The following is a 27,432-nucleotide window of genomic DNA, read 5'->3' as shown; positions in this document are numbered from 1 at the left end:
GAATTATATTTTTGTTTCTGTGTTTTGTGTCGCGCCTGCAGGGTTGAAATATGCTTTTCTCTCTTTGTTTACTATGGTGCTATCCTCAGATAATAGCATTGTTTGTTTCGCGGAAAAGCCTTTTTAAAATCTGACATGTTGGCTGGATTCGCAACAAGTGTAGCTTTAATTTGGTATCTTGCATGTGTGATTTCATGAAAGTTTGATTTTTATAGTAATTTATTTGAATTTGGCGCTCTGCATTTTCACTGGCTTTTGGCCAGGTGGGACGCTAGCATCCCACATATCCCAGAGAGGTTAAGAGCAGTTGGAAGACACTCCACGGAAGGAATGTTGTATGGCATTGAAGCTCGTCTGGAGGTTTGTCAACACAGTGTCCAAAGAAGGGCCAGAATTATACAGAATGGTGTCGTCTGCATAGAGGTGGATCAGAGAATCACCAGCAGCAAGAGTGAAATCATTGATATATACAGAGAAAAAAGTTGGCCCAAGAATTGAACCCTGTGGCACCCCCATAAAGACTGCCAGAGGTCCGGACAGCAGGACCTCCGATTTGACACACTGAACTCTATCTGAGAAGTAGTTGGTGAACCAGGCGAGGCAATCATTTTAGAAACAAAGACTGTTGAGTCTGCCAATAAGAATGCGGTGATTGACAGAGTCGAAAGCCTTGGCCAGGTCGATGAAGACGGCTGCACAGTACTATCTTTTATCAATGGCGGTTATGATATCGTTTAGGACCTTGAGCGTGGTTGAGGTGTACCCATGACCAGCTCGGAAACCATATTTCATAGTGGAGAAGGTACGGTAGGATTCGGAATGGTCGGTGATCTGTTTGTTAACTTGGCTTTCAAAGGCTTTAGAAAGGCAGGGCAGGATGGATATAGGTCTGTAAAAGTTGGTGTCTAGAGTGTCTCCCCCTTTGAAGAAGGGGATGGCTGCGGGAGCTTTCCAATCTTTAGGGATCTCAGACGATACAAAGATAGGTTGAATAGGCTAGTAAGAGAAGGTTCAGATTGTCTAGCCCAGCTGATTTGTAGGGGTCCAGATTTTGCCGCTCTTTCAGGACATCAGCTGTCTGTATTTGGGTGAAGGAGAAAGGGGAGCTTGGGCAACTTGCTGCGTGGGGTGCAGAGCTGTTGGCCGGGGTAGGGGTAGCCCGGTGGAAAGGATGGCCAGCTGTAGAAAAATGCTTTTGGAAATCCTCGAATATCGTGGATTTATCAGTGGTGACAGTGTTTCCTAGCCTCAGTGCAGTGGGAAGATGGGAAGCGGTCCTCTTTTCTCCATGGACTTTACAGTGTCCCAAAACTTTTGGGAATTTGTACTGCAGGATGCAAATTTCTGTTCGAAAAAGCCAGCCTTAGCTTTCCTAACTGACTGTCTATATTGGTTCCTAACTTCCCTGTAAAGTTGCATATCGTGGGGGCTATTCGATGCTAAAGCAGGACACCACAGGATGTTTTTGTGCTGGTCAATGGCAGTCAAGTCTGGAGTGAACCAAGGGCTATATCTGTTCTTAGTTCTACATTTTTTAAATGGGGCATGATTATTTAAGATGGTGAGGAAAGCACTTTTAAAGAATAACCAGGCATCCTCTACTGACGGGATGAGGTCAATATCCTTCCAGGATACCGAAGCCAGGTCGTAGCCGTGATGACCTCTGAATTATTGTCTATATTATATGTTGAGTTTATTTAGTGGGTAGATAACTAACAGGAAATTTGAATGGCAGCCATTTTATAAAAATGGCCTCCCTGGTTAACTGACAGTCTTCACAGGCTGCCTCCAATCTTTAAAATGTTCCTTAAGGTATTTAGTATTAGTGTACCAGGTTTGATACTTGTATCATAAAATGGAACAATTATTTCACCTGCCCTCTGGACTATCAGGCCTAGCTGGCTATGGTGTTTTGTAGCTAGCTGAGTGCAACGTTGAATAGCTTTATAATAATGGTCAACACAATTACCCTTTATCGGTCCAAGCTTGTATTGCATAGGCTTCAGAATTGTTATATTGTGGAACATTTACGGTGTCTTCAGAAAGTATTCATACCCCTTATTGTACATTTTGTGTTACAGCCTGAATTCAAAAAGGAATAAATATTATTTTCTCACCCATCAACACACAATACCCCATAATCACAAAGTAAAAACATGTTTTTAGAAATGTTTGCAAATTTATTGAAAAATAAATGTACACTCATGTCAATAATTTCTAGAAAAACCTTTGGCAGAGATAACAGCTGTGAGTCTTTCTGGGTAAGTCTCTTTCCACCTGGATTGTGCAACATTTCAAAATTATTCAAACTCTGTCAAATCGTTTTTTTTAATCATTTCTTGACAACCATTTTCAGGTCTTACCATAGATTTTCAAGTAGATATAAGTCTGGAACATTTACTATCTTCTTGGTAAGCAACTCCAGTGTAGATTCTGCCTTGTGTTTTAGGTTGTTGTCCTGCTGAAAGGGGAATTCATCTTCCAGTGTCTGGTAGAAAGCAGACGGAACCAGGTTTTCCTCTCGGATTTTGCCTGTGCTTAGCTCCATTCAGTTTATTTTTTATCCTGAAAAACTCCCCAGTCCTTAACAATTACAAGCATACCCAGAACGTGATGCAGCCACCACTATGCTTGAAAATATGGAGAGTGGTACTCAGTAATGTGTTGTATTGGATTTGCCCCAGACATTTTATTTAGGAAAAAAAGTGTATTGCTTTCCCACATGTTTTACATTAATACTTTAGTGCCTTGTTGCAAACAGTATGCATGTTTTGGAATATTTTTATTCTGTACAGGCTTCCTTCTTTTCACTCAGTCAATTAGGTTAATGTTGTGGAGTAACTACAATATTGTTGATCCATTGTCAGTTTTCTCCTATCACAGCCATTAAACTCTGTAACTGTTTTAAAGTCAACATTGGCCTCATGGTGAAATCCCTGAGCGTTTTCCTTCTTCTTCGACAACTGAGTTAGGAAGGACACCTGTATCTTTATAGTGACTGGGTGTATTGATACACCATCCAAAGTGTAATTAATAACTTTGCCATGCTAAAAGGGATTATTTTTTACCCATCTACCAATCGGTATCCTTCTTTGCGAGGCATTGGAAAACCTTCCAGGTCTTTGTGGTTGAATCTGTGTTTGAAATTCACTGCTCGACTGAGGGACAGATAATTGTATGTGTGGGGTACAGAGATCAGGTAGTCATTCAAAAATCATGTTAAACACTATTATTGCACACAGCGAATCCATGCAACTTATTATGCAACTTAAGAACACAATTACTCCTGAACTTATTTAGGCTTGCAATAACAAAGGGGTTGAATACTTATTGACTCAAGACATTACTGCTTTTCATTTTTTATACATTTGTATAAAATGTGAAAAACATAGTTCAACTTTGACATTATTGGGTATTGTGTGTAGACCAGTGACCAAAAATCTACATTTTATTTTCAGGCTGCAACACAACAAAATGTGGAAAATGTCCAGGGGTGTGAATACTTTCTGAAGGCACTGTATTATTCATTATTCGTAGGCTAAATTCTTATCATTAATATCACACTCAAAATGTATTGAAATAACCCAATAATTAAACATTGTAAAACTAACACACTTTTGCTCTTGTTTTTACTTTGCAACTTGTATAATTTTGCCAATATGTTAATTAAGCACTTTTGTCTTATGTATCGAATACAAGATTGTATTTATTTGCAAGAATAAAAATGTATCTAACCAAACTGCTATATTCTCCCGCTGGCCCAAAAATGTTAGAGTTATTTCAAGCAAATATTGAATTTATTGACAATTTCACAGTGTGTTACGTTTTGTAATCATGCCTAGGTTATAGTTTTGACAGGTGAGGAACAAGAGTTATGCAATGGAGCAGTATATTGCTACCATCATTGTTAGATAGTAGACTTGATTCTAAACTATTGTCTCTGCTGTAAACTTTAGTTCTGCCCTCTGTCTTCAGCAGATGGTCAACTGTTTACACACAACATTGAAAGTATGTGATGACTTTGTAACTCTCCCACCCCCTTCCTATTAACTACTTATAACTTACCATAACCCCTTTCTCCTATTAACCACTTATAACTTGTTATGAGCTAACATTTAAACATTTCATTCCAATGTCCCTTCAAGCCTTATGGACATGGAGGAGGTATGTGGTGGTCTGTGATCTCTGTGTGTAACCAGCTGGGTGTGGACTGTGTTTGCCTCCTCTGTTAGATCAGCTTGACCTCGGAATGAGCCTCCCTCCTCACTGGAAGGTGATATGATGTTTTTTCTTTGTGTGGTGCATGAGGGAACATTATCTGATGTATTTCTGTCAGCTGCGGAATGTCCAAACATGCATCTGTATTGCCAAGATCAAACTCCCTGCAAAATGATCCAGTTTCTTAATAGCTTATTAAATTTGACCATGCACTTTGTTGCTTAAACTAAAGTTATTAAACTGCCGTTCAAATATACACATGTGCATACAGTCACTCAGTTGCTTGTTTACTGTAGGCCTACTGTGCATCTGTTGTTGTTTTGTTTGTTGCTTGTGTTTGCATGAGCCATGTCCTATTTTTAGACATACCGCACAGTGTCTTTTTTATTTTATTTATTTAACCTTTACTTAACTAGGCAAGTCAGTTAAGACGGCATACCCCAGCCAAACCCTCCCCTAACTCGGACGATGCTGGGCCAATTGTGCCCCACCCTATGGGGACAGCCGATCACAGACGGCTGTGACACAGCCCGGGATCGAATCAGGGTCTGTAGTGACGCCTTTTGCACTGAGATGCATTTCCTTAGACCACTGCGCCACTCTGGAGTTTCTGTCTATGCACCAGTGCTCACTTCCTCCTCCCCTCTCTGCCACTTCCTGTTTTAAGGCAAACCATGGTAGTTTCCTGAAACCTCAACCTGACAATGCCTGTAGTCACTCACCTCCATATGAGTTTGCGTGGTTTAAGCTAAATCTCTACATAAGTCAGATGGAGGCACACATAGCAAGTGTTGCACTGAGTGTCTCTGGAGGACAATCCCATGGACAGGGGGAGTGAATGACACTCCAGGAAATAGGCTTTTGTAGGGAGTGGGTGAGGCGTCAGAGGAACAGCTCTATTGTTTTGTCAGGGAGATGGTGCCTTAGGCTGAGTGGAGGTAAAGAGGGGGATTAAAGGGAGAGGGAGCAGATGGGGGCTGTAGGAATCCAACACAGATGGACAGCGAGCAGTAGAAGGTGTGTGATACTGTATACTCATATACTAGACAGAGCCACAGACATAGTAGCAAAATTATATTTTTTGCTGTTTACACAACCTCACAATGACCTCCTTTCTAATGCACCTATAACCTTTTTTCTGGACAAAGCACTTCTCTCACAGAACACTGTTTACGCGTAAATGCTGTATAATACATTAACAAACTGGGTGAAGGGGAGTAGGAGTGGCAGAATAAAGGCTGAGAGAAAGGGAAAGATGTCTAGCAAGAGTTGGCATGTAGAGATAAAGATGATCTTACTGCTCTATGCCAGGGATTATACCTGATACTCATTAGTCTACCTCTTTTACGCTGTCACCACTCACCACACATGCATTGTGTGTGTGTGTACTTGTGTTTGTGTCACTGATGTAGCACTGACGTCCGTCTGGTCTTCCTATTAATATTTGATGTATAAAGTGTGTGTGTGTGTGTGTGTGTGTGTGTGTGTGTGTGTGTGTGTGTGTGTCTGAGAGAGAATGGCATCCAGTGGGATAATCCCCTCTGGCCTTGCTCAGTCTTCCCCGCCCCAAATTATCATTATCATTCCTCCATGGTTCAGCATGCCAGTGGTGGTAGACGGCAATAAAAACACAATGAGGGGAAAGAGCATGTCCTGCTGTTGTAGTGTAACATACTATAGGCCTAAAGCCTATCAATGCTGTTTCATGTGGCTTTTATCAACATGTGTATTTGTTGGATATAGAGGCTACAGTATCATGCACAATGTGGCTGTTTTTGAGTTGGTCATGTAATTAATTATCTGTCATTTCACGAGTTACAGTCAGGCGGTTGGCGGACTATGCTACTAGGAGAAGGACTGAACATAAAGATCATGAAGTTATTTAGGCACTAGTCTGTTATGTTAAATAGTGTTTAAAAGCATTGTTGTTTATTGTTATCGCGTGAAAAAGGGGTGGAGAGATATCATGCACTGTGGGTCCCTTAGGATGGGGTGGAGAGATATCTCTCACAATTCTGCACACCACCCTTAAGTGACTCTGTTCAGAGGGGAACAGAGAGAGAGAGAGGCTCCATCTGGAATACATTATTCAAATTCCACAAGGCTGGATATCTGATGATGTTGGCAAGAGAGAGAGAGGGAAGTTGGGGTGTGTTGGGTAGAGAGAGAGGGAAGTTGGAGGGTGTTGGGTAGAGAGAGAGGGAAGTTGGGGGGTGTTGGGTAGAGAGAGAGGGAAGTTGGGGGGTGTTGGGTAGAGCCCGACCGATTAGGCTATATCCGTTCACTGCTGATATAGGTCTTTTACCGATATATCGTATCGGACAATAATTCCACCGATAACCAATATTCAATAAATAGGATGAATAAGGTAATCACATGCTTATCCAAACACTTTTCTAATGATGTCATTATCACAATGTAAGGAATCATCATTTGAAGCATATTTCTTGGACAATAGCTCTTTTGGATGGCAATTTATTAGGGCTGGGAATTGCCAGGGTCCTCGCGATACGATATTATCGTGATACTTAGGTGCTAATGCGGTATGTATTGCAATTCTCATGATTCTACAGTATATGTATTGTGATGGGGGAAAAATCGATACAGTTACATATCGGGATATTATGTTTGACGATATATCGTATTGTATCATATCGTTTTGAAAATATTGCAATATTATTTTTGTGCTAGTTTGCTGTACCTGCCCCAAAACTCCAGTATTTCTCCTTCATAGCTTGTTCTCCATCTTCTTTTTAAACAGGGAGCCAATTTGTTTTCAGCGGTTTTATTCCCATGGCTAATCGAAACTAGTTTTCTCATGGCTCTCTCTTGTCCATCTGCAGCAGCAATACAAATAAAGCCTTTTGTATATTAACACTCACACTTGATTATTTTCCCTCTTATTAGCTAGCTCTGATAGCTACTTTTTTTTTTTTTAAATGTACTTACTATGACTGTGATCTTAAAATGAATGCACTAACTGTAAGTCGCTCTGGATAAGAGTTTCTGCTTAATGACTAATGACTAAAATGTAAATGTAAAAGATGGAGAACAAGCTATGAATGAAAAATACTGACAAGTTTTTCCCCCATCACTACAATTTATGAGAACAGTGTGGGAAAAGGACACTTTGTTATCAGAAGATATATTGGTAAGTTTTGCTCGCCAAAAAATCGGAATCAGTATTGGACCCAAAAAAACATATCGGTTGGGCTCTAGTGTTGGGTTTTTAAATGATAGTATTAGTAACTGAAAATCATAACAGATATGGAGGCAGCAGTAGGGGGGCGCTGTCCTCAAATGGTCCCTGCTATCCGGGATCTGACATCACCCCATTGAAGTTGACATTTAAAATAGTTAAGGTTATGGTTAAGTAAGGGTTATGATTAAGGTTAGGATAAGGGTAGGGGTTAGGGTTTAGGTTAAGGACGTCCCAAGGATCCAGAATAGTACTAACCATCCTCAAACTGAAGTTAGGGGGTGAGGTCACTGTAGCGTGAAAGAGACTGTCAAATAAGTGCACTGCTGCTCCACTATGTGTATACTGTACATAGGGGTTTGTGGATATATCACTAACACACTCACAAAACGTGTGAACATATACCAGTACCCTACAAACATATTTCATATATATATAGATAGAGTGGCAGAGTAGTTGCGTAAGCCTAAGTAATGAGACATTTCTGCGCTGGTGTTGTTGTAAGAGAGTGATACATCTTGTGTTTGCACAGTTTTTTTTCCATGGACGGGAAGAGAGCCAATGAGAGGGTTAGGTATGAAATTCATCTTGTTGGTGTGACAGTTCTATCGCTATTATCGCCTATGAATCTGTTTCAGCTTGTAAGAGAAGAGAAGAAGGAGGGAGGGATAGAATGCACTCGGGCCACGTCATGTGATTTTTGTTTGTATCATTTTTTATAGAGTTTCAGAACGGTTACATGTTTCTTAACGTCCCATGGGCTGTTAGCAGATTTTTCCAAACCTTTTGAACTCTCTTTTCTTTGGCCCGGCTCAGCCAGCATACTTTCCCTCGTCTTTTTCTCTCTCTCTCTTTTTTTGGAAGGTGCTCCAGTCCAAGTGTGTGACGTGTTAGTGGAGTTACAGCCTGTGTTTCGCAGTGGTGATTTAAGGACTTGCGGACGAATGGAGGAGAGGATGTTTACTTGACCTGTCAATGGGACTACAGGGCTGAAGTTGTAAACAAGTTGAACTGCTGGTATTTATTTAGGTTTGACGCTGTGTGCTTTGTCCTCATAGGGTGGCACAACGGACAGAGAGAACAGCGGGAGAGCGTAGTGTGAGGGTGTGTATGTGTGTTTGGAAGAGAGAAACAGACTGACAGAAACAGAGACAGCATGTAGTGTGTGTGAAGGAGAGAGTAACCGTAACCTGGATCTATTGCACATGGACAGAGGGAGGTAGATGAGCAACTAGAGCACCTAGGGAGTCTTCCTGATGTGGAGGGAGGACCACTGACGCCAGAGAAGACCAGAGAGGGAGATCAACAACACTAAGCTAGGCCAGGATGAGGTACCGAGGCAGGGTAAGATCCTTATCCCTTCTCTACATGCTGCTCATAACATGTCATAGGTGTGTGTGTGTTTGTGTGTGTTTGTGTGTGTTTGTGTGTGTGTGTGTGTGTGTGTGTGTGTGTGTGTGTGTGTGTGTGTGTGTGTGGCGGACATTTCGTCAGTCCCCACAAGCAAAAAAGTGGGGACATTTCATCAGTCCCCACAAGGAAAAAGGCTATTTTAGGGTTAAGTTTAGAATAAGGGTTAGGTTGGGGCTCCCGAGTGGCGCAGCGGTCTAAGGCACTGCATCTCAGTGCAGGCATCACTACATACACCCTGGTTTGAGTCCAGGCTGTATCACAATCGGACGCGATTGGGAGTCCCATAGGGCGGCCCACTATAGGCCCAGTGTCATCCGGGTTTGGTCGGTGTAGGCCGTCATTGTAAATAAGAATTTGTTCTTAACTGACTTGCCTAGTTAAATAAAATAAAACCATTAAATAGGCTTAAGGGTTAATGCTAGAGATCAAAACAAACTTTATTTGTCACATGCGCCGAATACAACAAGTGTAGACTTTACCGTGAAGTGCTTACTTACAAGCCCTTAACCAACAGTGCAGTTCAAGAAGAGTTAGGTTTAGGGTTAGGGAAAATAGGATTTTGAATGGGAATCATTTTTTGGGTCCCCACAAGGATTGTAAAACAAACATTTGGACTATAGTTCTCCCACCATTACTATGAGTCATTACATTGCCTGGGACTGGCACTAGGCTCTCCTGGGATATACTGTAGCTGGTGGCTGGTATTTTTCCACTCTGTCCAGTGCTAGCACATCCATGCTGGAGCGACAGCTGTGGAGCTGGTGTGTGTCCACCCATAGTAGGTATGTCTGGGGACGGAGCAGAGGGGCGCCTTATAAGGAAGAGACTGAGGGGAATCAGCCCAGCACCCCTGCCTTAAGGGGCCCAGAGCCAAGTCCTGCTGAAGCCTCCCTGCTGCCTCTCATAGATGCACCACTCACAACCCTCTTGGCTCCATAGGACTACATTACCCTCAACCCTCACCTAGTTGTTGTGTGTATGTACTGACATGTACAGTATGTGTAACTGATAGATGCACACACACACACTACATGTTAATGTTTTTAAATGTATGTCAATTGTAAAGTATTTTCTCTGTAATGTATGTGTTGGACCCCAGTAAGACTAGCTGTCACTGTTGGCGTCGGCTAATGTGGATACTAATAAATCAAATTAAAATAGGACTACAACACCCACAAGACTCTCTACTCCATAAGACTAAAACACTCACATCCCTCACTACTAAGGGTGCGTTCGTAAATTCTCGCTGGAGTGCCAGAGCGCCCTAAGAGTGTGCTCTGGGCATTCGTAAATTCAGAGCGTTGTCAGATTGTGCGTTCATAAATTCAGACTGTTTCGCATTCTGAGCGTTCAGAGCGCACACTGGAAGCTCTGGCCAAGGAGTAGGGTTGATCCGAGCGTTCTGACCTCACAGCGGCAGTCAAGCACCCAAGTTAACTGGCTAAAGTTAGCTAACTGGCTAGCTACTTCCAGACATAAATGACAGAACAACCCACTTTGTCCATTTTATTTGCCAGAGGGTTTGTGACTAACTGTGCTGCTGGAAACACTTTAATTACGCTTTTTTGCCAACGTTTAATGATACCGGCCATATTCAATGGGTGTTGAGCGTTCGTAAATTCATCAGTTATACAAACGCACCCTCCATAGTACAGTATTGCAGCAACAACAGCCCTCACCACTCTATTGGACTACAACTTCCACAATCCTCACTGCTTTTCAAGACGACTCCTTTCACAGCCCTCACTGCTCCATAGGATTGCAACACACAAAACTACAACACCAACGACTACAACACCTAAAGTTGAAGTCAGAAGTTTACTTACACCTTAGCAAAATACATTTAAACTCAGTTTTTCACAATTCCTGACATTTAATCCTAGTAAAAATTTCATTTCGTAGGTCAGTTAGAATCACCACTTTATGTCAGAATAATAGTAGAGAATTATTTATTTACGCTTTTATTTCTTTCATCACATTCCCAGTGGGTCAGAAGTTTACATACACTCAATTAGTATTTGGTGGCATTGCCTTCAAATTGTTTAACTTGGGTCAAACGTTTCGGGTAGCCTTCCACAAGCTTCCCACAATAAGTTGGGTGAATTTTGGCCCATTTCCTCCTGACAAAGCTGGTGTAACTGAGTCAGGTTTGTATGCCTCCTTGCCCGCACATGCTTTTTCAGTTCTGCCCACAAATATTCTATGGGATTGAGGTCAGGGCTTTGTGATGGCCACTTCAATACCCTGACTTTGTTGTCCTTAAGCCATTTTGCCACAAGTTTGGAAGTGTGCTTGGGGTCATTGTCCATTTGGAAGACCCATTTGTGAATGGAAGGAAGCTTTAACTTCCTGACTGATGTCTTGAGATATTGCTTCAATATATCCACATAATTTTCCTTCCTCATGTGGCCATCTATTTTGTGAAGTGCACCAGTCCCTCCTGCAGCAAAGCTCCCCCACAATATGATGCTTCCACCCCCGTGCTTCAAGGTTGGGGTGGTGTTCTTCGGCTTGCAAGCCTCCCCCTTTTTCCTCCAAACATAACGGTGGTCATTATGGCCAAACAATTTTTGTTTCATCAGACCAGAGGATGTTTCTCCAAAAAGTACGATCTTTGTCCCCATGTTCAGTTGCAAACCGTAGTCTGGCTTTTTTATGGTGGTTTTGGAGCAGTGGCTTCTTCCTTGCTGAGCAGCCTTTCAGGTTATGTCGATATAGGACTTGTTTTACTGTGGATATAGATACTTTTATACCTGTTTCCTCCAGTATCTTCACAAGGTCCTTTGCTGCTGTTCTGGGAATGATTTGCACTTTTTGCAACAAAGTACGTTCATCTCTAGGAGACAGAATGCTTCTCCTTCCTGAGCGGTATGACGGCTGCATAGGCCCATGGTGTTTATACTTGCGTATTATTGTTTGTACAGATGAACGTGTTACCTTCAGGCATTTGGAAATTGCTCCCAAGGATGAACCAGACTTGTGGAGGTCTACAATCTTTTTTCTGAGGTCTTGGCTGATTTCTTTTGATTTTCCCATGATGTCAAGCAAAGAGGCACTGAGTTTGAAGGTAGGCCTTGAAATACATCCACAAGTACACCTCCAATTGACTGAAATGATGTCAATTAGCCTAACAGACGCTTCTAAAGCCATGACGTCATTTTCGGGAATTTTCCAACTGTTTAAAGGCACAGTCGACATAGTGTATGTACACTTCTGACCCACTGGAATTGTGATACAGTGAATTATAAGTTAAATAATCTCTCTGTAAACAATTGTTGGAAAAATTACTTAACAAAACTATAGTTTGTTAACAAGAAATCTGTGGAGTCGTTAAAAAACGAGTTTTAATGACTCCAACCTAAGTGTATGTAAACTTCCGACTTCAACTCTACATCCTCACAGGTCCATCAAACTTCATTACCCACAGGGCCGATGGATACTCTACACAGAGTCTTGTGATTTTCTTATACAGTGGGGCAAAAAAAGTATTTAGTTAGCCACCAATTGTGCAAGTTCTCCCACTTAAAAAGATGAGAGACCTGTAATTTTTATCATAGGTACACTTCAACTATGACAGACAAAATGAGAGAAAGAAAATCCTGAAAATCACGTTGTAGGATTTTTAATGAATTTATTTGCAAATTATGGTGGAAAATAAGTATTTGGTCAATAACAAAAGTTTATCTCAATACTTTGTTATATACCCTTTGTTGGCAATGACAGAGGTCAAACGTTTTCTGTAAGTCTTCACAAGGTTTTCACACACTGTTGCTGGTATTTTGGCCCATTCCTCCATGCAGATCTCCTCTAGAGCAGTGATGTTTTGGGGCTGTTGCTGGGCAACACGGACTTTCAACTCCCTCCAAAGATTTTCTATGGGGTTGAGATCTGGAGACTGGCTAGGCCACTCCAGGACCTTGAAATGCTTCTTACGAAGCCACTCCTTCGTTGCCCGGGCGGTGTGTTTGGGATCATTGTCATGCTGAAAGACGCAGCCACGTTTCATCTTCATGCCCTTGCTGATGGAAGGAGGTTTTCACTCAAAATCTCACGATACATGGCCCCATTCATTCTTTCCTTTACACGGATCAGTCGTCCTGGTCCCTTTGCAGAAAAACAGCCCCAAAGCATGATGATTCCACCCCCATGCTTCACAGTAGGTTGGATGCAACTCAGCATTCTTTGTCCTCCAAACATGACGAGTTGAGTTTTTACCAAAAAGTTATATTTTGGTTTCATCTGACCATGTTTCATCTGACCATATGACATTCTCCCAATCTTCTTCTGGATCATCCAAATGCTCTCTAGCAAACATCAGACGGGCCTGGACATGTACTGGCTTAAGCAGGGCACTGCAGGATTTGAGTCCCTGGCGGCGTAGTGTGTTACTGGTGGTAGGCTTTGTTACTTTGGTCCCAGCTCTCTGCAGGTCATTCACTGGGTCCCCCCGTGTGGTTCTGGGATTTTTGCTCACCGTTCTTGTGATAATTTTGACCCCACGGGGTGAGATCTTGCGTGGAGCCCCAGATCGAGGGAGATTATCAGTGGTCTTGTATGTCTTCCATTTCCTAATAATTGCTCCCACAGTTGATTTCTTCAAACCAAGCTGCTTACCTATTGCAGATTCAGTCTTCCCAGCCTGGTGCAGGTCTACAATTTTGTTTCTGGTGTCCTTTGACAGCTCTTTGGTCTTGGCCATAGTGGAGTTTTGAGTGTGACTGTTTGAGGTTGTTGACAGGTGTCTTTTATACTAATAACAAGTTCAAACAGGTGCCATTAATACAGGTAACGAGTGGAGGACAGAGGAGCCTCTTAAAGAAGAAGTTACACGTCTGTGAGAGCCAGAAATCTTGCTTGTTTGTAGGTGACCAAATACTTATTTTCCACCATAATTTGCAAATAAATTCATAAAAATCCTACAATATGATTTTCTGGATTTTTTTTCTAATTTTGTCTGTCGTAGTTGAAGTGTACCTATGATGACAATTACAGGCCTCTCTCATCTTTTTAAGTGGGAGAACTTGCACAATTGGTGGCTGACTAAATACTTTTTTGCCCCACTGTATTATATAGAACACTCATCTCTTCTAAGGGCCACAGGACCCTGTTCACGGGGCCACAGTAACTAGGCCTACACTACTTGAGAGTCCACTCACAATCCAACCTCTTAAGGATCGGACCCTTTTTTTCAGTTTTCGCCTAAAATGACGTACCCAACTCTAACTGCCTGTAGCTCAGGACCGGAAGCAAGGATATGCATATTATTGATGCCATTTGAAAGGGAACACTTTGAAGTTTGTGGAAATGTGAAATTAATGTAGGAGAATATAACACATTTAGATCTGGTAAAATATCATTTTTTTGTCCCATCATCTTTGAAATGCAAGAGAACGTAACGTAACTATTCCAGGTTAGCCTCAATTTAGATTTTGGCCACTAGATGGCAGCATTGTATGTGCAAAGTTTTAGACTGATTCAATGAACCATTGCATTTCTGTTCAAAATGTTCTATCAAGACTGCCTAAATGTGTCTAATTGGTTTATTAATACATTTTCGAGTTCATAGCTGTGCACTCTCCTCAAACAATAGCATGGTATTATTTCACTGTAATAGCTACTGTAAATTGGACAATGTAGTTAGATTTAACAAAAATGGAAGCTTTCTGCCCATTTCAGATATTTCTATGTCCTCAGAAATGTTCTTGTTACTTCAAACCTCATGCTAATCACATTCGCCTAAATTAGCTTAACCGTCCCGTGGGGGGGACACCGATCCCGTAGAGGATGAGGCAGCATTTTAGAGAAACACACAAACAGCCAAACACACAAAAGACACATTCAGTGGAGATCTAACCCTAAGCCTGACTCTAAAATACCTTCAGGAAAATCACTATACAAATCAAATCAAATCAAATCAAATCAAATTTTATTTGTCACATACACATGGTTAGCAGATGTTAGTGCGAGTGTAGCGAAATGCTTGTGCTTCTAGTTCCGACAATGCAGTAATAACAAGTAATCTAACTAACAATTCCAAAACTACTGTCTTGTACACAGTGTAAGGGGATAAAGAATATGTACATAAGGATATATGAATGAGTGATGGTACAGAGCAGCATAGGCAAGATACAGTAGATGGTATCGAGTACAGTATGTACAAATGAGATGAGTATGTAAACAAAGTGGCATAGTATAGTATAAAGTGGCTAGTGATACATGTATTACATAAGGATACCGTCGATGATATAGAGTACAGTATATACGTATGCATATGAGATGAATAATGTAGGGTAAGTAACATTTATATAAGGTAGCATTGTTTAAAGTGGCTAGTGATATATTTACGTCATTTCCCATCAATTCCCATTATTAAAGTGGCTGGAGTTGAGTCAGTGTCAGTGTTAGTGGTGGCTGTTTAACAGTCTGATGGCCTTGAGATAGAAGCTGTTTTTCAGTCTCTCGGTCCCAGCTTTGATGCACCTGTACTGACCTCGCCTTCTGGATGATAGCGGGGTGAACAGGCAGTGGCTCGGGTGGTTGATGTCCTTGATGATCTTTATGGCCTTCCTGTGACATCGGGTGGTGTAGGTGTCCTGGAGGGCAGGTAGTTTGCCCCCGGTGATGCGTTGTGCAGACCTCACTACCCTCTGGAGAGCCTTACGGTTGAGGGCGGTGCAGTTGCCATACCAGGCGGTGATACAGCCCGCCAGGATGCTCTCGATTGTGCATCTGTAGAAGTTTGTGAGTGCTTTTGGTGACAAGCCGAATTTCTTCAGCCTCCTGAGGTTGAAGAGGCGCTGCTGCGCCTTCTTCACGATGCTGTCTGTGTGAGTGGACCAATTCAGTTTGTCTGTGGTGTGTATGCCGAGGAACTTAAAACTTGCTACCCTCTCCACTACTGTTCCATCGATGTGGATAGGGGGGTGTTCCCTCTACTGTTTCCTGAAGTCCACAATCATCTCCTTAGTTTTGTTGACGTTGAGTGTGAGGTTATTTTCCTGACACCACACTCCGAGGGCCCTCACCTCCTCCCTGTAGGCCGTCTCATCGTTGTTGGTAATCAAGCCTACCACTGTTGTGTCGTCCGCAAACTTGATGATTGAGTTGGAGGCGTGCGTGGCCACGCAGTCGTGGGTGAACAGGGAGTACAGGAGAGGGCTCAGAACGCACCCTTGTGGGGCCCCAGTGTTGAGGATCAGCGGGGAGGAGATGTTGTTGCCTACCCTCACCACCTGGGGGCGGCCCGTCAGGAAGTCCAGTACCCAGTTGCACAGGGCGGGGTCGAGACCCAGGGTCTCGAGCTTGATGACGAGCTTGGAGGGTACTATGGTGTTGAATGCCGAGCTGTAGTCGATGAACAGCATTCTTACATAGGTATTCCTCTTGTCCAGATGGGTTAGGGCAGTGTGCAGTGTGGTTGAGATTGCATCATCTGTGGACCTATTTGGGCGGTAAGCAAATTGGAGTGGGTCTAGGGTCTCAGGTAGGGTGGAGGTGATATGGTCCTTGACTAGTCTCTGAAAGCACTTCATGATGACGGATGTGAGTGCTACGGGGCGGTAGTCGTTTAGCTCAGTTACCTTAGCTTTCTTGGGAACAGGAACAATGGTGGCCCTCTTGAAGCATGTGGGAACAGCAGACTGGTATAGGGATTGATTGAATATGTCCGTAAACACACCGGCCAGCTGGTCTGCGCATGCTCTGAGGGCGCGGCTGGGGATGCCGTCTGGGCCTGCAGCCTTGCGAGGGTTAACACGTTTAAATGTCTTACTCACCTCGGCTGCAGTGAAGGAGAGACCGCATGTTTTCGTTGCAGGCCGTGTCAGTGGCACTGTATTGTCCTCAAAGCGGGCAAAAAAGTTATTTAGTCTGCCTGGGAGCAAGACATCCTGGTCCGTGACTGGGCTGGATTTCTTCCTGTAGTCCGTGATTGACTGTAGACCCTGCCACATGCCTCTTGTGTCTGAGCCGTTGAATTGAGATTCTACTTTGTCTCTGTACTGGCGCTTAGCTTGTTTGATAGCCTTGCGGAGGGAATAGCTGCACTGTTTGTATTCGGTCATGTTACCAGACACCTTGCCCTGATTAAAAGCAGTGGTTCGCGCTTTCAGTTTCACACGAATGCTGCCATCAATCCACGGTTTCTGGTTAGGGAATGTTTTAATCGTTGCTATGGGAACGACATCTTCAACGCAAGTTCTAATGAACTCGCACACCGAATCAGCGTATTCGTCAATGTTGTTATCTGACGCAATACGAAACATCTCCCAGTCCACGTGATGGAAGCAGTCTTGGAGTGTGGAGTCAGCTTGGTCGGACCAGCGTTGGACAGACCTCAGCATGGGAGCCTCTTGTTTTAGTTTCTGTCTGTAGGCAGGGATCAACAAAATGGAGTCGTGGTCAGCTTTTCCGAAAGGGGGGCGGGGCAGGGCCTTATATGCGTCGCGGAAGTTAGAGTAACAATGATCCAAGGTCTTTCCTCCCCTGGTTGCGCAATCGATATGCTGATAAAATTTGGGGAGTCTTGTTTTCAGATTAGCCTTGTTAAAATCCCCAGCTACAATGAATGCAGCCTCCGGATAAATTGTTTCCAGTTTGCAAAGAGTTAAATAAAGTTAGTTCAGAGCCATCGATGTGTCTGCTTGGGGGGGGATATATACGGCTGTGATTATAATCGAAGAGAATTCTCTTGGTAGATAATGCGGTCTACATTTGATTGTGAGGAATTCTAAATCAGGTGAACAGAAGGATTTGAGTTCCTGTATGTTTCTTTCATCACACCATGTCACGTTGGCCATGAGGCATACGCCCCCGCCCCTCTTCTTCCCAGAAAGATGTTTGTTTCTGTCAGTGCGATGTGTGGAGAAACCCGTTGGCTGCACCGCTTCGGATAGCGTCTCTCCAGTGAGCCATGTTTCAGTGAAGCAAAGGACGTTACAGTCTCTGATGTCCCTCTGGAATGCTACCCTTGCTCGGATTTCATCAACCTTGTTGTCAAGAGACTGGACATTGGCAAGAAGAATGCTAGGGAGTGGTGCGCGCTGTGCCCGTCTCCGGAGTCTGACCAGAAGACCGCCTCGTTTCCCTCTCTTTCGGAGTCGTTTTTTTGGGTCGCTGCATAGGATCCACTCCGTTGTCCTGTTTGTAAGGCAGAACACAGGATCCGCGTCGCGAAAAACATATTCTTGGTCGTACTGATGGTGAGTTGATGCTGATCTTATATTCAGTAGTTCTTTTCGACTGTATGTAATGAAACCTAAGATGACCTGGGGTACTAATGTAAGAAATAACACGTAAAAAAACAAAAAACTGCATAGTTTCCTAGGAACGCGAAGCGAGGCGGCCATCTCTGTCGGCGCCGGAAGTAGTATACGTGTATACGTGTGTGTGTGTGTGTGCGTGTGCGTGAGGGGATTCCTCTGTGTGTTTTACTTTCTGCAGGAAGGCCACCTGCAAGAACAATACTCTGAGGTAGAGGGGGGCTGGGTAGGAGTGCGGAGTGGAAGTGTCTCCTGGCTTTCCCCTGCTCATAGTTCTTGGCTTCACTCCACTGTTGTCCTTGTGTTGTTTCAAGGATTTTCCACCATTAAGCGTTCAGAGATAACGACCAGTTAGTGACATTAACCAACCCCTAACGACACCCCTGAGAGGACTGTGTGTTCCCAAAGCCCCTGGCCCCATTGTTCCTCTCCCAGTGTGCCTTTGTGTGTGTGTGTGTGTGTGTGTGTGTGTGTGTGTGTGTGTGTGTGTGTGTGTGTGTGTTAGGGGGCTTGCTTACGCACTTCAAATGATTACACCTGATACAGTGAGTGATCAAACAGACTAGAGGTGATTGGTTGTAGTGGAACGGTGCTGGAATGCAGGATGTAACCTAGACATTTCTGTTCTGTACTGGTGGATAATAGTCGTAACTGGATAATGCACACACCAATTCACGGTAGGTATATTTTTTGTGTCTGTTCTCTTCTGATATTTTCAGATTAACATGTCGGTGAACTTCTCTGGGTATTATTTCCCTGTGTTGTGCTCCGTTTGTCATCAGAATACCAGGGTTTGGGGGCCTCCTGGGTGGCGCAGTGGTTAAGGGCGCTGTACTGCAGCGCCAGCTGTGCCATCAGAGTCCTGGGTTCGCGCCCAGGCTCTGTCGTAACCGGCCGCGACCGGGAGGTCCGTGGGGCGACGCACAATTGGCCTAGCGTCGCCCGGGTTAGGGAGGGCTTGGTCGGTAGTGTCCTTGTCTCATCGCGCACCAGCGACTCCTGTGGCGGGCTGGGCGCAGTGTACGCTAGCCAAGGTGGCCAGGTGCACGGTGTTTCCTCCGGCGCATTGGTGCGGCTGGCTTCCGGGTTGGATGTGCGCTGTGTTAAAGAAGCAGCGGCTTGGTTGGTTGTGTATCGGAGGACGCATGACTTTCAACCTTCGTCTCTCCCGAGCCCGTACGGGAGTTGTAGCGATGAGACAAGATAGTAGCTACTACACAATTGGATACTACGAAATTGGGGAGAAAAAAAGGGGTAAAATTCAAAAAAAAAAAAAAAAAAAGAATACCAGGGTTTACATCTTTTTAGCAGCATTGGTCAGAACCTGACTGGCGCTAAAGCAGTATTTACTGTTTATACATCCCAATACGCTATCTCACAATCACACAATAGAGGAGCTTAGAGACACTGTTTATATTAAAGATTATTGAAATGGCTTCATTGTTTGATTTATGTTCTGCATGTCTGAACGTCCTGTGTGTGCTTTCCTCTGGTTGATATGGTTGTTCCTGACAAGCTTCTTGTGGAGGTGTTTATTTGCAGTGCTGTGGTGTTGTCAGTATACGCCCAATCCCAACTCGACCCTCTGCCCTACCCTCCATGACCGGGAGCCCCAAAAGGCGGTGCACAATTGGCCAGCACCATCCGGGTTAGGGGAGGGTTTAGCCGGCAGGGCTTTTCATGGCTTATCTATCTCTAATAACTCCTTGTGGCAGGCCGTGCGCCTGCAAGCTGACCTCTATCGTCAGTCGGACGGTGGTTTCTCCGACACATTGGTTCTGCTGACTTCTGGGTTAAAGCTGCAATATGTCACCAAATCTGACAAAATTCACATAGAAATGTGAGTTAGAGATATGCCATTCTCATTGGACGCAAGTCTAAGAAGCGGTAGATCTGTTCTATGTGCTTTATTTCTATGCTTCCCATGCTTAAGTCTCGTTTTTGCGTCTTTTACTTTTGGTTTTGTACACCAGCTTCAAACAGCTGAAAATATAATATTCTTGGTTATTGAAAATATATTTCACAGCGGTTTAGATGGTAAAAATAAAAAAATGTCAGGTCTAGTTGAAGTGCATAGTGGTGGGTTTCAATTTGGATAAAGCGTCTGCTAAATTGCATTTTTTATTATTATTATTATTATTATTATTATTATATTATTTGGGATTGTATGTATCTGGGAAAGAGTGGCAGGCAATGATGTCTCCCCCTTCTATCCCCCTCCCTTTCTCTCTCTCTCTCTCTCTCTTTCTCTCTCTCTATAGGAGGTGGGAGGTGAGGGCAGAGTTCATAGAGTTATGGAGAGTACTCTGACAGCCCGGGACAGGGTGGGGGTGCAGGACTTTGTGCTGTTGGAGAACTACACTAGCGAGGCGGCCTTCATTGAGAACCTGCGTCGACGCTTTGGAGAGAAACTCATCTATGTAAAGAATCATATCATATAGGCTATATGGAAATCTTATCATAAAAATGACTCTGCATACAGATGTAGGATCTCAATTGGATTACTCTTTTGTTGCTGAGAATTTTCCTGCACAGCAGGAATGCAAACTTGTAGTGGATTGGAGGTTTAAAAAGGCTTCTAAAGTTTGTAATGTCCACTTGATTTGCCTTGTACACTACAAGAAATGTCCAATAATTATAATCTACAGAACAATTCACATTTCCTGTTGCTGCAGGATAGTTTTCTGGCTGAAATGAAGATCCTACATCTGTAGCTTTAACATAATGTTTCACTTGATTTGCGTTGTACCCTACAAAAAAATGTCCAATAATTATAATCCACAGAAAAATTCACATTTCCTGTTGCTGCATGATCATTTCCCTGCTGTAGCAATCCGGCTGGAAGAAGATCTTACATCTGTAGCTTTAACATAATGTTTGCTATTTGTAGATTTTTTTTATATCAGTGTTTTTGTGGGTTTGTATTAGAGGGGTTGGTGACTGCAGTGTGCGGGTCTTGTCTCCCTGTCAGACCTACATAGGGTCAGTGTTGGTATCAGTGAACCCATACAAGGACCTGGAGATCTACTCCAAGGCGCACATGGAGCGCTACCGAGGGGTCAGCTTCTACGAGATATCACCCCACATGTAAGTCACCCTCTGACCCCTGATTAGCCACAATTTAGATTTTGGCCACTAGATGGCAGCAGTGTATGTGCAACGTTTTAGACTGATTCAATGAACCATTGCAATTCTGTTCAAAATGTTCTATCAGGACTGCCCAAATGTGCCTAATTGGTTTATTAATACATTTTCGAGGTCATAGCTGTGTACTATCCTCAAACAGTAGCATGGTATTCTTTCTCTGTAATAGCTACTGTAAATTGGACAGTGTAGTTAGATTTAACAAAAATGTAAGCTTTCTGCCCATTTCAGATACTTTTATGTCCTCAGAAATGTTTTTGTTACTTCCAACCTGCTAATCACATTAGCCTACATTAGCTTAACCGTCCTGTGGGGGGGACACCAATCCCATAGAGGTTAACCTTTCTCTGACCCAGCAGGACTAGAATGAGTGTGTGTATATCTGAATGTGCTCTGGAACATTACATTTACAATATGTAGTCTATGTTTACTATAAGATGGTGATCCACTGTATGTGAATACCCCAGTATGAGCCCAATCACTAGCTGACATCATGTTTGTATCCCACCCCTCTGTTTCTCTATCCTGTAGCTATGCGGTGTCAGACAACACGTACCGAGCCATGCGGACTGAGAGGAGGGACCAGTGTATCCTGATCTCTGGGGAGAGCGGAGCAGGGAAGACCGAGGCCTCTAAGAAGATCCTCCAGTACTATGCCACTACCTGCCCTGTCACTGACCACATGAGCACGATCCGGGACCGGCTGCTGCAGTCCAACCCTGTTCTTGAGGTACACACCCCGCCCACTCCCAAGGATCTCTTCCTAGGAGCACCTCTATAGGCTCTGGAGGAGGAAGGACATTTATAGCAGGGGTACTGAGACTGGTGTAACATTAATGAGATAAATGAATGGCCCACTACAAAATGATGTTCCTTCAAAGAAGTAACTCTATTAGTAGATGAGGGAAAGCATGTTGATCCATTGCATATTTTGAACCAATCTCTGACGAAGCCATAACAATAGATAGGTGCTGCTGTGAACATGCTATTACTGTACTGTTAATGCTTCCTCTCTCTCAGCTGTGTTTGATCGTATCTCTGTTGTTTCCCACACTCACTTCCTCTCTCTCTCTCTTTTCCTGGCTCTCTCTCTGCAGGCCTTTGGTAATGCCAAAACATTGCGGAACGACAATTCCAGCCGCTTTGGAAAATACATGGATGTCCAGTTTGACTTCAGGGTAAGCCTGTCTTGGATTGAGGGATTTCCCACATATAGGTCTACCATCGCTGACACTCATGCTATACTATCTCTACAGCACCCCATTCCATCAAATCAAATCAAATGTATTTATATAGCCCTTCGTACATCAGCTGATATCTCAAAGTGCTGTACAGAAACCCAGCCTAAAACCCCAAACAGCAAGCAATGCAGGTGTAGAAGCACGGTGGCTAGGAAAAACTCCCTAGAAAGGCCAAAACCTAGGAAGAAACCTAGAGAGGAACCAGGCTATGTGGGGTGGCCAGTCCTCTTCTGGCTGTGCCGGGTGGAGATTATAACAGAACATGGCCAAGATGTTCAAATGTTCATAAATGACCAGCATGGTCCAATAATAATAAGGCAGAACAGTTGAAACTGGAGCAGCAACACGGCCAGGTGGACTGGGGACAGCAAGGAGTCATCATGTCAGGTAGTCCTGAGGCATGGTCCTAGGGCTCAGGTCCTCCGAGAGAGAGAGAGAAAGAGAGAATTAGAGAGAGCACACTTAAATTCACACAGGACACCAAATAGGACAGGAGAAGTACTCCAGATATAACAAACTGACCCTAGCCCCCCGACACATAAACTACTGCAGCATAAATACTGGAGGCTGAGACAAGAGGGGTCAGGAGACACTGTGGCCCCATCCGAGGACACCCCCAGACAGGGCCAAACAGGAACCCAGACAGGAAGATCACATCAGTGACTCAACCCACTCAGGTGACACACCCCTCCCAGGGACAGTATGAAAGAGCCCCAGTAAGCCAGTGACTCAGCCCCTGTTGTAACGGTGTTCGTCTATAGGAGGAGAAGAAGCGGACCAAAGCGCAGCGTGGTGGTTACTCATGTTCTTTAATTAATGGAAACTGAACGATACATGAAATAACTTAACTCTACAAAAACAACAAACGGAACGTGAAAACCTATACAGCCTATCCTGTGAAAACAAACACAGTGACAGGAACAATCACCCACAAACAAACAGTGAAACCCAGGCTACCTAAGTATGATTCTCAATCAGAGACAACTAATGACACCTGCCTCTGATTGAGAACCATACTAGGCCGAAAACATAGAACTGACCCAAAACATAGAAAAACGAACATAGACTGCCCACCCAACTCACGCCCTGACCATACTAAATAAATACAAAAAACAAAGGAAATAGAGGTCAGAACGTGACAGTACCCCCCCCCAAAGGTGCGGACTCCGGCCGCAAAACCTTGACCTATAGGGGAGGGTCTGGGTGGGCGTCTGTCCGCGGTGGCGGCTCTGGCGCGGGACGCGGACCCCACTTCGCCATTGTCTTAGTCCGCCGTATTGTCCGCCTCCGTGGCTTACTCCCCATGCCCACCCCTCTCAATGACCCCACTGGACAGAGGGGCTGCTTGGGACAGAGGGGCAGCTCGGGACAGAGGTGAAGCAGCAGCTCGGGACAGAGGGGCAGCTGCTCGGGACAGAGGGGCAGCTGCTCGGGACAGAGGGGCAGCTGCTCGGGACGGAGGGGCAGCTGCTCCGGGCGGAGGGGCTCTAGCGGCCCCTGGCTGACTGGCGGCACTGGCGGCCCCTGGCTGACTGGCGGCACTGGCGGCCCCTGGTTGACTGGCGGCACTGGCGGCCCCTGGCTGACTGGCGGCACTGACGGCCCCTGGCTGACTGGCGGCACTGACGGCCCCTGGCTGACTGGCGGCACTGGCGGCCCCTGGTTGACTGGCGGCACTGGCGGCCCCTGGCTGACGGGCGGCACTGGCGGCCCCTGGCTGACGGGCGGCACTGGCGGCCCCTGGCTGACGGGCGGCATTGGCGGCCCCTGGCAGACGGGCGGCGCTGGCGGCGCTGGGCAGACGGGCGGCGCTGGGCAGACGGGCGGCGCTGGGCAGACGGGAGGCTCCGGCAGAGGCGCCGGGCAGACGGGAGGCTCCGGCAGAGGCGCCGGACAGGCGGGAGGCTCCGGCAGAGGCGCCGGACAGGCGGGAGGCTCCGGCAGAGGCGCCGGACAGGCGGGAGGCTCCGGCAGAGGCGCCGGACAGGCGGGAGGCTCCGGCAGAGGCGCCGGACAGGCGGGAGGCTCCGGCAGAGGCGCCGGACAGGCGGGAGGCTCCGGCAGAGGCGCCGGACAGGCGGGAGGCTCCGGCAGAGGCGCCGGACAGGCGGGAGGCTCCGGCAGAGGCGCCGGACAGGCGGGAGGCTCCGGCAGAGGCGCCGGACAGGCGGGAGGCTCCGGCAGAGGCGCCGGACAGGCGGGAGGCTCCGGCCGAGGCGCCGGACAGGCGGGAGGCTCCGGCCGAGGCGCCGGACAGGCGGGAGGCTCCGGCCGAGGCGCCGGACAGGCGGGAGGCTCCGGCAGAGGCGCCGGACAGGCGGGAGGCTCCGGCAGAGGCGCCGGACAGGCGGGAGGCTCCGGCAGCGGCGCCGGACAGACGGGAGACTCCGGCAGCGCTGGAGAGGAGGAAGGCTCTGGTAGCGCCGGAGAGGCGGGAGACTCCGGCAGCGCTGGAGAGGAGGAAGGCTCTGGACGGATGGGCCGGAGAGACAACCTGGTACGGGGAGCTGCCACCGGAGGGCTGGGGTGTGGAGGTGGTGACGGATAGACCGGGCCGTGCAGGCGCACTGGAGCTCTTGAGCACCGAGCCTGCCCAACCTTACCCGGTTGAATGGTCCCGGTCGCCCTGCCAGTGCGGCAAGGTGGAATAGCCCGCACTGGGCTATGCAGGCGAACCGGGGACACCGTGCGCAAGGCTGGTGCCATGTAAGCCGGCCCAAGGAGACGCACTGGAGACCAGATGCGTAGAGCCGGCTTCATGGCACTTGGCTCGATGCCCACTCTAGCCCGGCCGATACGCGGAGCTGGAATGTACCGCACCGGGCTGTGCACCCGCACTGGGGACACCGTGCGCTCCACAGCATAACACGGTGCCTGCCCGGTCTCTCTAGCCCCCCGGTAACCACAGGAAGTTGGCTCAGGTCTCCTACCTGGCGTAGCCATACTCCCTGTTAGCCCCCCCCCAAGAAATTTTTGGGGCTGACTCCCGGGCTTCCATCCACGACGCCGCGCTGCCTCCTCGTACCAGCGCCTCTCCGCTTTCGCCGCCTCCCGTTCTTCCTTGGGGCGGCGATATTCTCCTGGCTGAGCCCAAGGTCCTTTACCGTCTAATTCGTCCTCCCCTGTCCATACCTCCTCGCGCTGCTCCTGCTGCTGCTTTCTCCTTTGCCCATTACCACACCGCTTGGTCCTGTTGTGGTGGGTGATTCTGTAACGGTGTTCGTCTATAGGAGGAGAAGAAGCGGACCAAAGCGCAGCGTGGTGGTTACTCATGTTCTTTAATTAATGGAAACTGAACGATACATGAAATAACTTAACTCTACAAAAACAACAAACGGAACGTGAAAACCTATACAGCCTATCCTGTGAAAACAAACACAGTGACAGGAACAATCACCCACAAACAAACAGTGAAACCCAGGCTACCTAAGTATGATTCTCAATCAGAGACAACTAATGACACCTGCCTCTGATTGAGAACCATACTAGGCCGAAAACATAGAACTGACCCAAAACATAGAAAAACGAACATAGACTGCCCACCCAACTCACGCCCTGACCATACTAAATAAATACAAAAAACAAAGGAAATAGAGGTCAGAACGTGACACCTGTAATAATCAATCAACTGATTGTGCGTGACTAATACATGTGACATTCATGGCTTACCATACAGCATGCCTTACTATGAATCTAAAACATGATGTAGCTAAAGAAGCTCTAGTAGGACCACACTCAACAGTACCTTGACTGTCCCTGTGCCTAACCTCCCCTAGGGGGCACCCATAGGAGGCCACATCCTCAATTACCTACTGGAGAAGTCTCGTGTGGTGCACCAGAACCACGGAGAGAGGAACTTCCATATATTCTACCAGCTGCTGGAGGGAGGAGAACAAGACCAGCTCAGCAAGCTGGGCCTGGAGAGAAACGCTCAGAAATACCACTACCTGGTCAAGGTGTGTGTGTGTGTGTGTGTGTGTGTGTGTGTGTGTGTGTGTGTGTGTGTGTGTGTGTGTGTGTGTGTGTGTGTGTGTGTGTGTGTGGTCATTTGAACAGGGATGTCCTGTACCTCTTAGGGTTGCTGTCCCAGGGTGAGCTCCATCAATGACAAGAGTGACTGGAAAACAGTGAGGAAAGCCCTGACCGTCATTGGCTTCCATGAAGAGGAGGTGGAGGTCAGAAACACTTTAGTGTACATCAGAGGAGGCTGGTGGGGGAAGCTATGGAAGAACGTGCTCATTATAATGGAATGAATGGAACGATATCAAACATATGGAAACCTCATGTTTGACTCTGTTCCAATTGTTCACACCCAGCTATTACAATGAGCCCGCTCTCCTATAGCTCCTCCCACCAGCCTCCACTGGTGTACATACTGTATGTCACTGCAAATACCCACCCAAAGATTCACTCTGAAAACAGTGAGAATGTCATGGTTTAAATGTGTCTCTTCTCTCTCCCTGCTAGGATCTGTTGAATATCATCGCAAGTGTCCTTCATCTTGGGAACACTCAGTTTGGAGAAGGGGAGGATGGAGAAACCCAGATCACCACTGAGCCACAGCTCACATATCTGTCCAAGGTTAGAACTTCTAACATGAACTCTACCTCCTCCCACAGACTGACACATTCCCTAATTCTCCATTTTAAAGGCAGATGTTGATGTTGTACTGCTTGTTCTGCAGCTGTTGGGTGTGGATGGACCAGCACTGAGAGAGGCTCTCACTCATAAGAAACTCACTGCCAAAGGGGAAGAGGTGAGTGTGTATGGTGGGATGTTTCACTTCATACAAAACTATGCCTGAAGCCTGCTAATATAATTTAATATAATCTAATTTAATATCCCACTTACCAAGAAGTAATACAGTATGCCATCGATGTGTATGGCATAAATATTGTGATTAATTTGTTTAAAAGAGAGGATACTGATAAAGTACAGCTGAGCCCAGAAATAACAC

The 27,432-nt window shown here is 45.7% G+C and overlaps 1 protein-coding gene across 8 annotated transcripts in view; it reads left to right on the top strand.

Moving 5' to 3' along the window:
- The window catches only part of LOC110533773 (unconventional myosin-Ic), a 44,544-nt gene that overhangs the window by 7,130 nt on the left and 9,982 nt on the right, over positions 1–27,432 (top strand). For 2 of the 8 annotated variants that reach the window (XM_036990179.2, XM_090186518.1), the window contains exons 2-10: positions 4,233–4,273; positions 20,352–20,510; positions 21,062–21,177; positions 21,766–21,964; positions 22,332–22,412; positions 26,252–26,431; positions 26,552–26,650; positions 26,943–27,056; positions 27,160–27,231. In XM_036990179.2, coding sequence (XP_036846074.1) covers positions 4,250–4,273; positions 20,352–20,510; positions 21,062–21,177; positions 21,766–21,964; positions 22,332–22,412; positions 26,252–26,431; positions 26,552–26,650; positions 26,943–27,056; positions 27,160–27,231 — 1,044 coding nt within the window. In that variant the 5' untranslated portion in view covers positions 4,233–4,249. Of the gene's footprint in view, positions 1–4,232; positions 4,274–7,854; positions 8,762–9,044; positions 9,173–18,641; positions 18,768–20,351; positions 20,511–21,061; positions 21,178–21,765; positions 21,965–22,331; positions 22,413–26,251; positions 26,432–26,551; positions 26,651–26,942; positions 27,057–27,159; positions 27,232–27,432 lie in introns of those variants that run through there. The other 6 variants (XM_036990181.2, XM_090186519.1, XM_090186516.1 and 3 more) reach the window with 5 other exon arrangements.

The sequence above is a fragment of the Oncorhynchus mykiss genome, chromosome 10 (assembly GCF_057628025.1).
Source record: "Oncorhynchus mykiss isolate SJ-2025 chromosome 10, ASM5762802v1, whole genome shotgun sequence".
NCBI classification, from domain to species: domain Eukaryota; kingdom Metazoa; phylum Chordata; class Actinopteri; order Salmoniformes; family Salmonidae; genus Oncorhynchus; species Oncorhynchus mykiss.
This window is presented reverse-complemented; position numbering and strand designations above follow the sequence as displayed.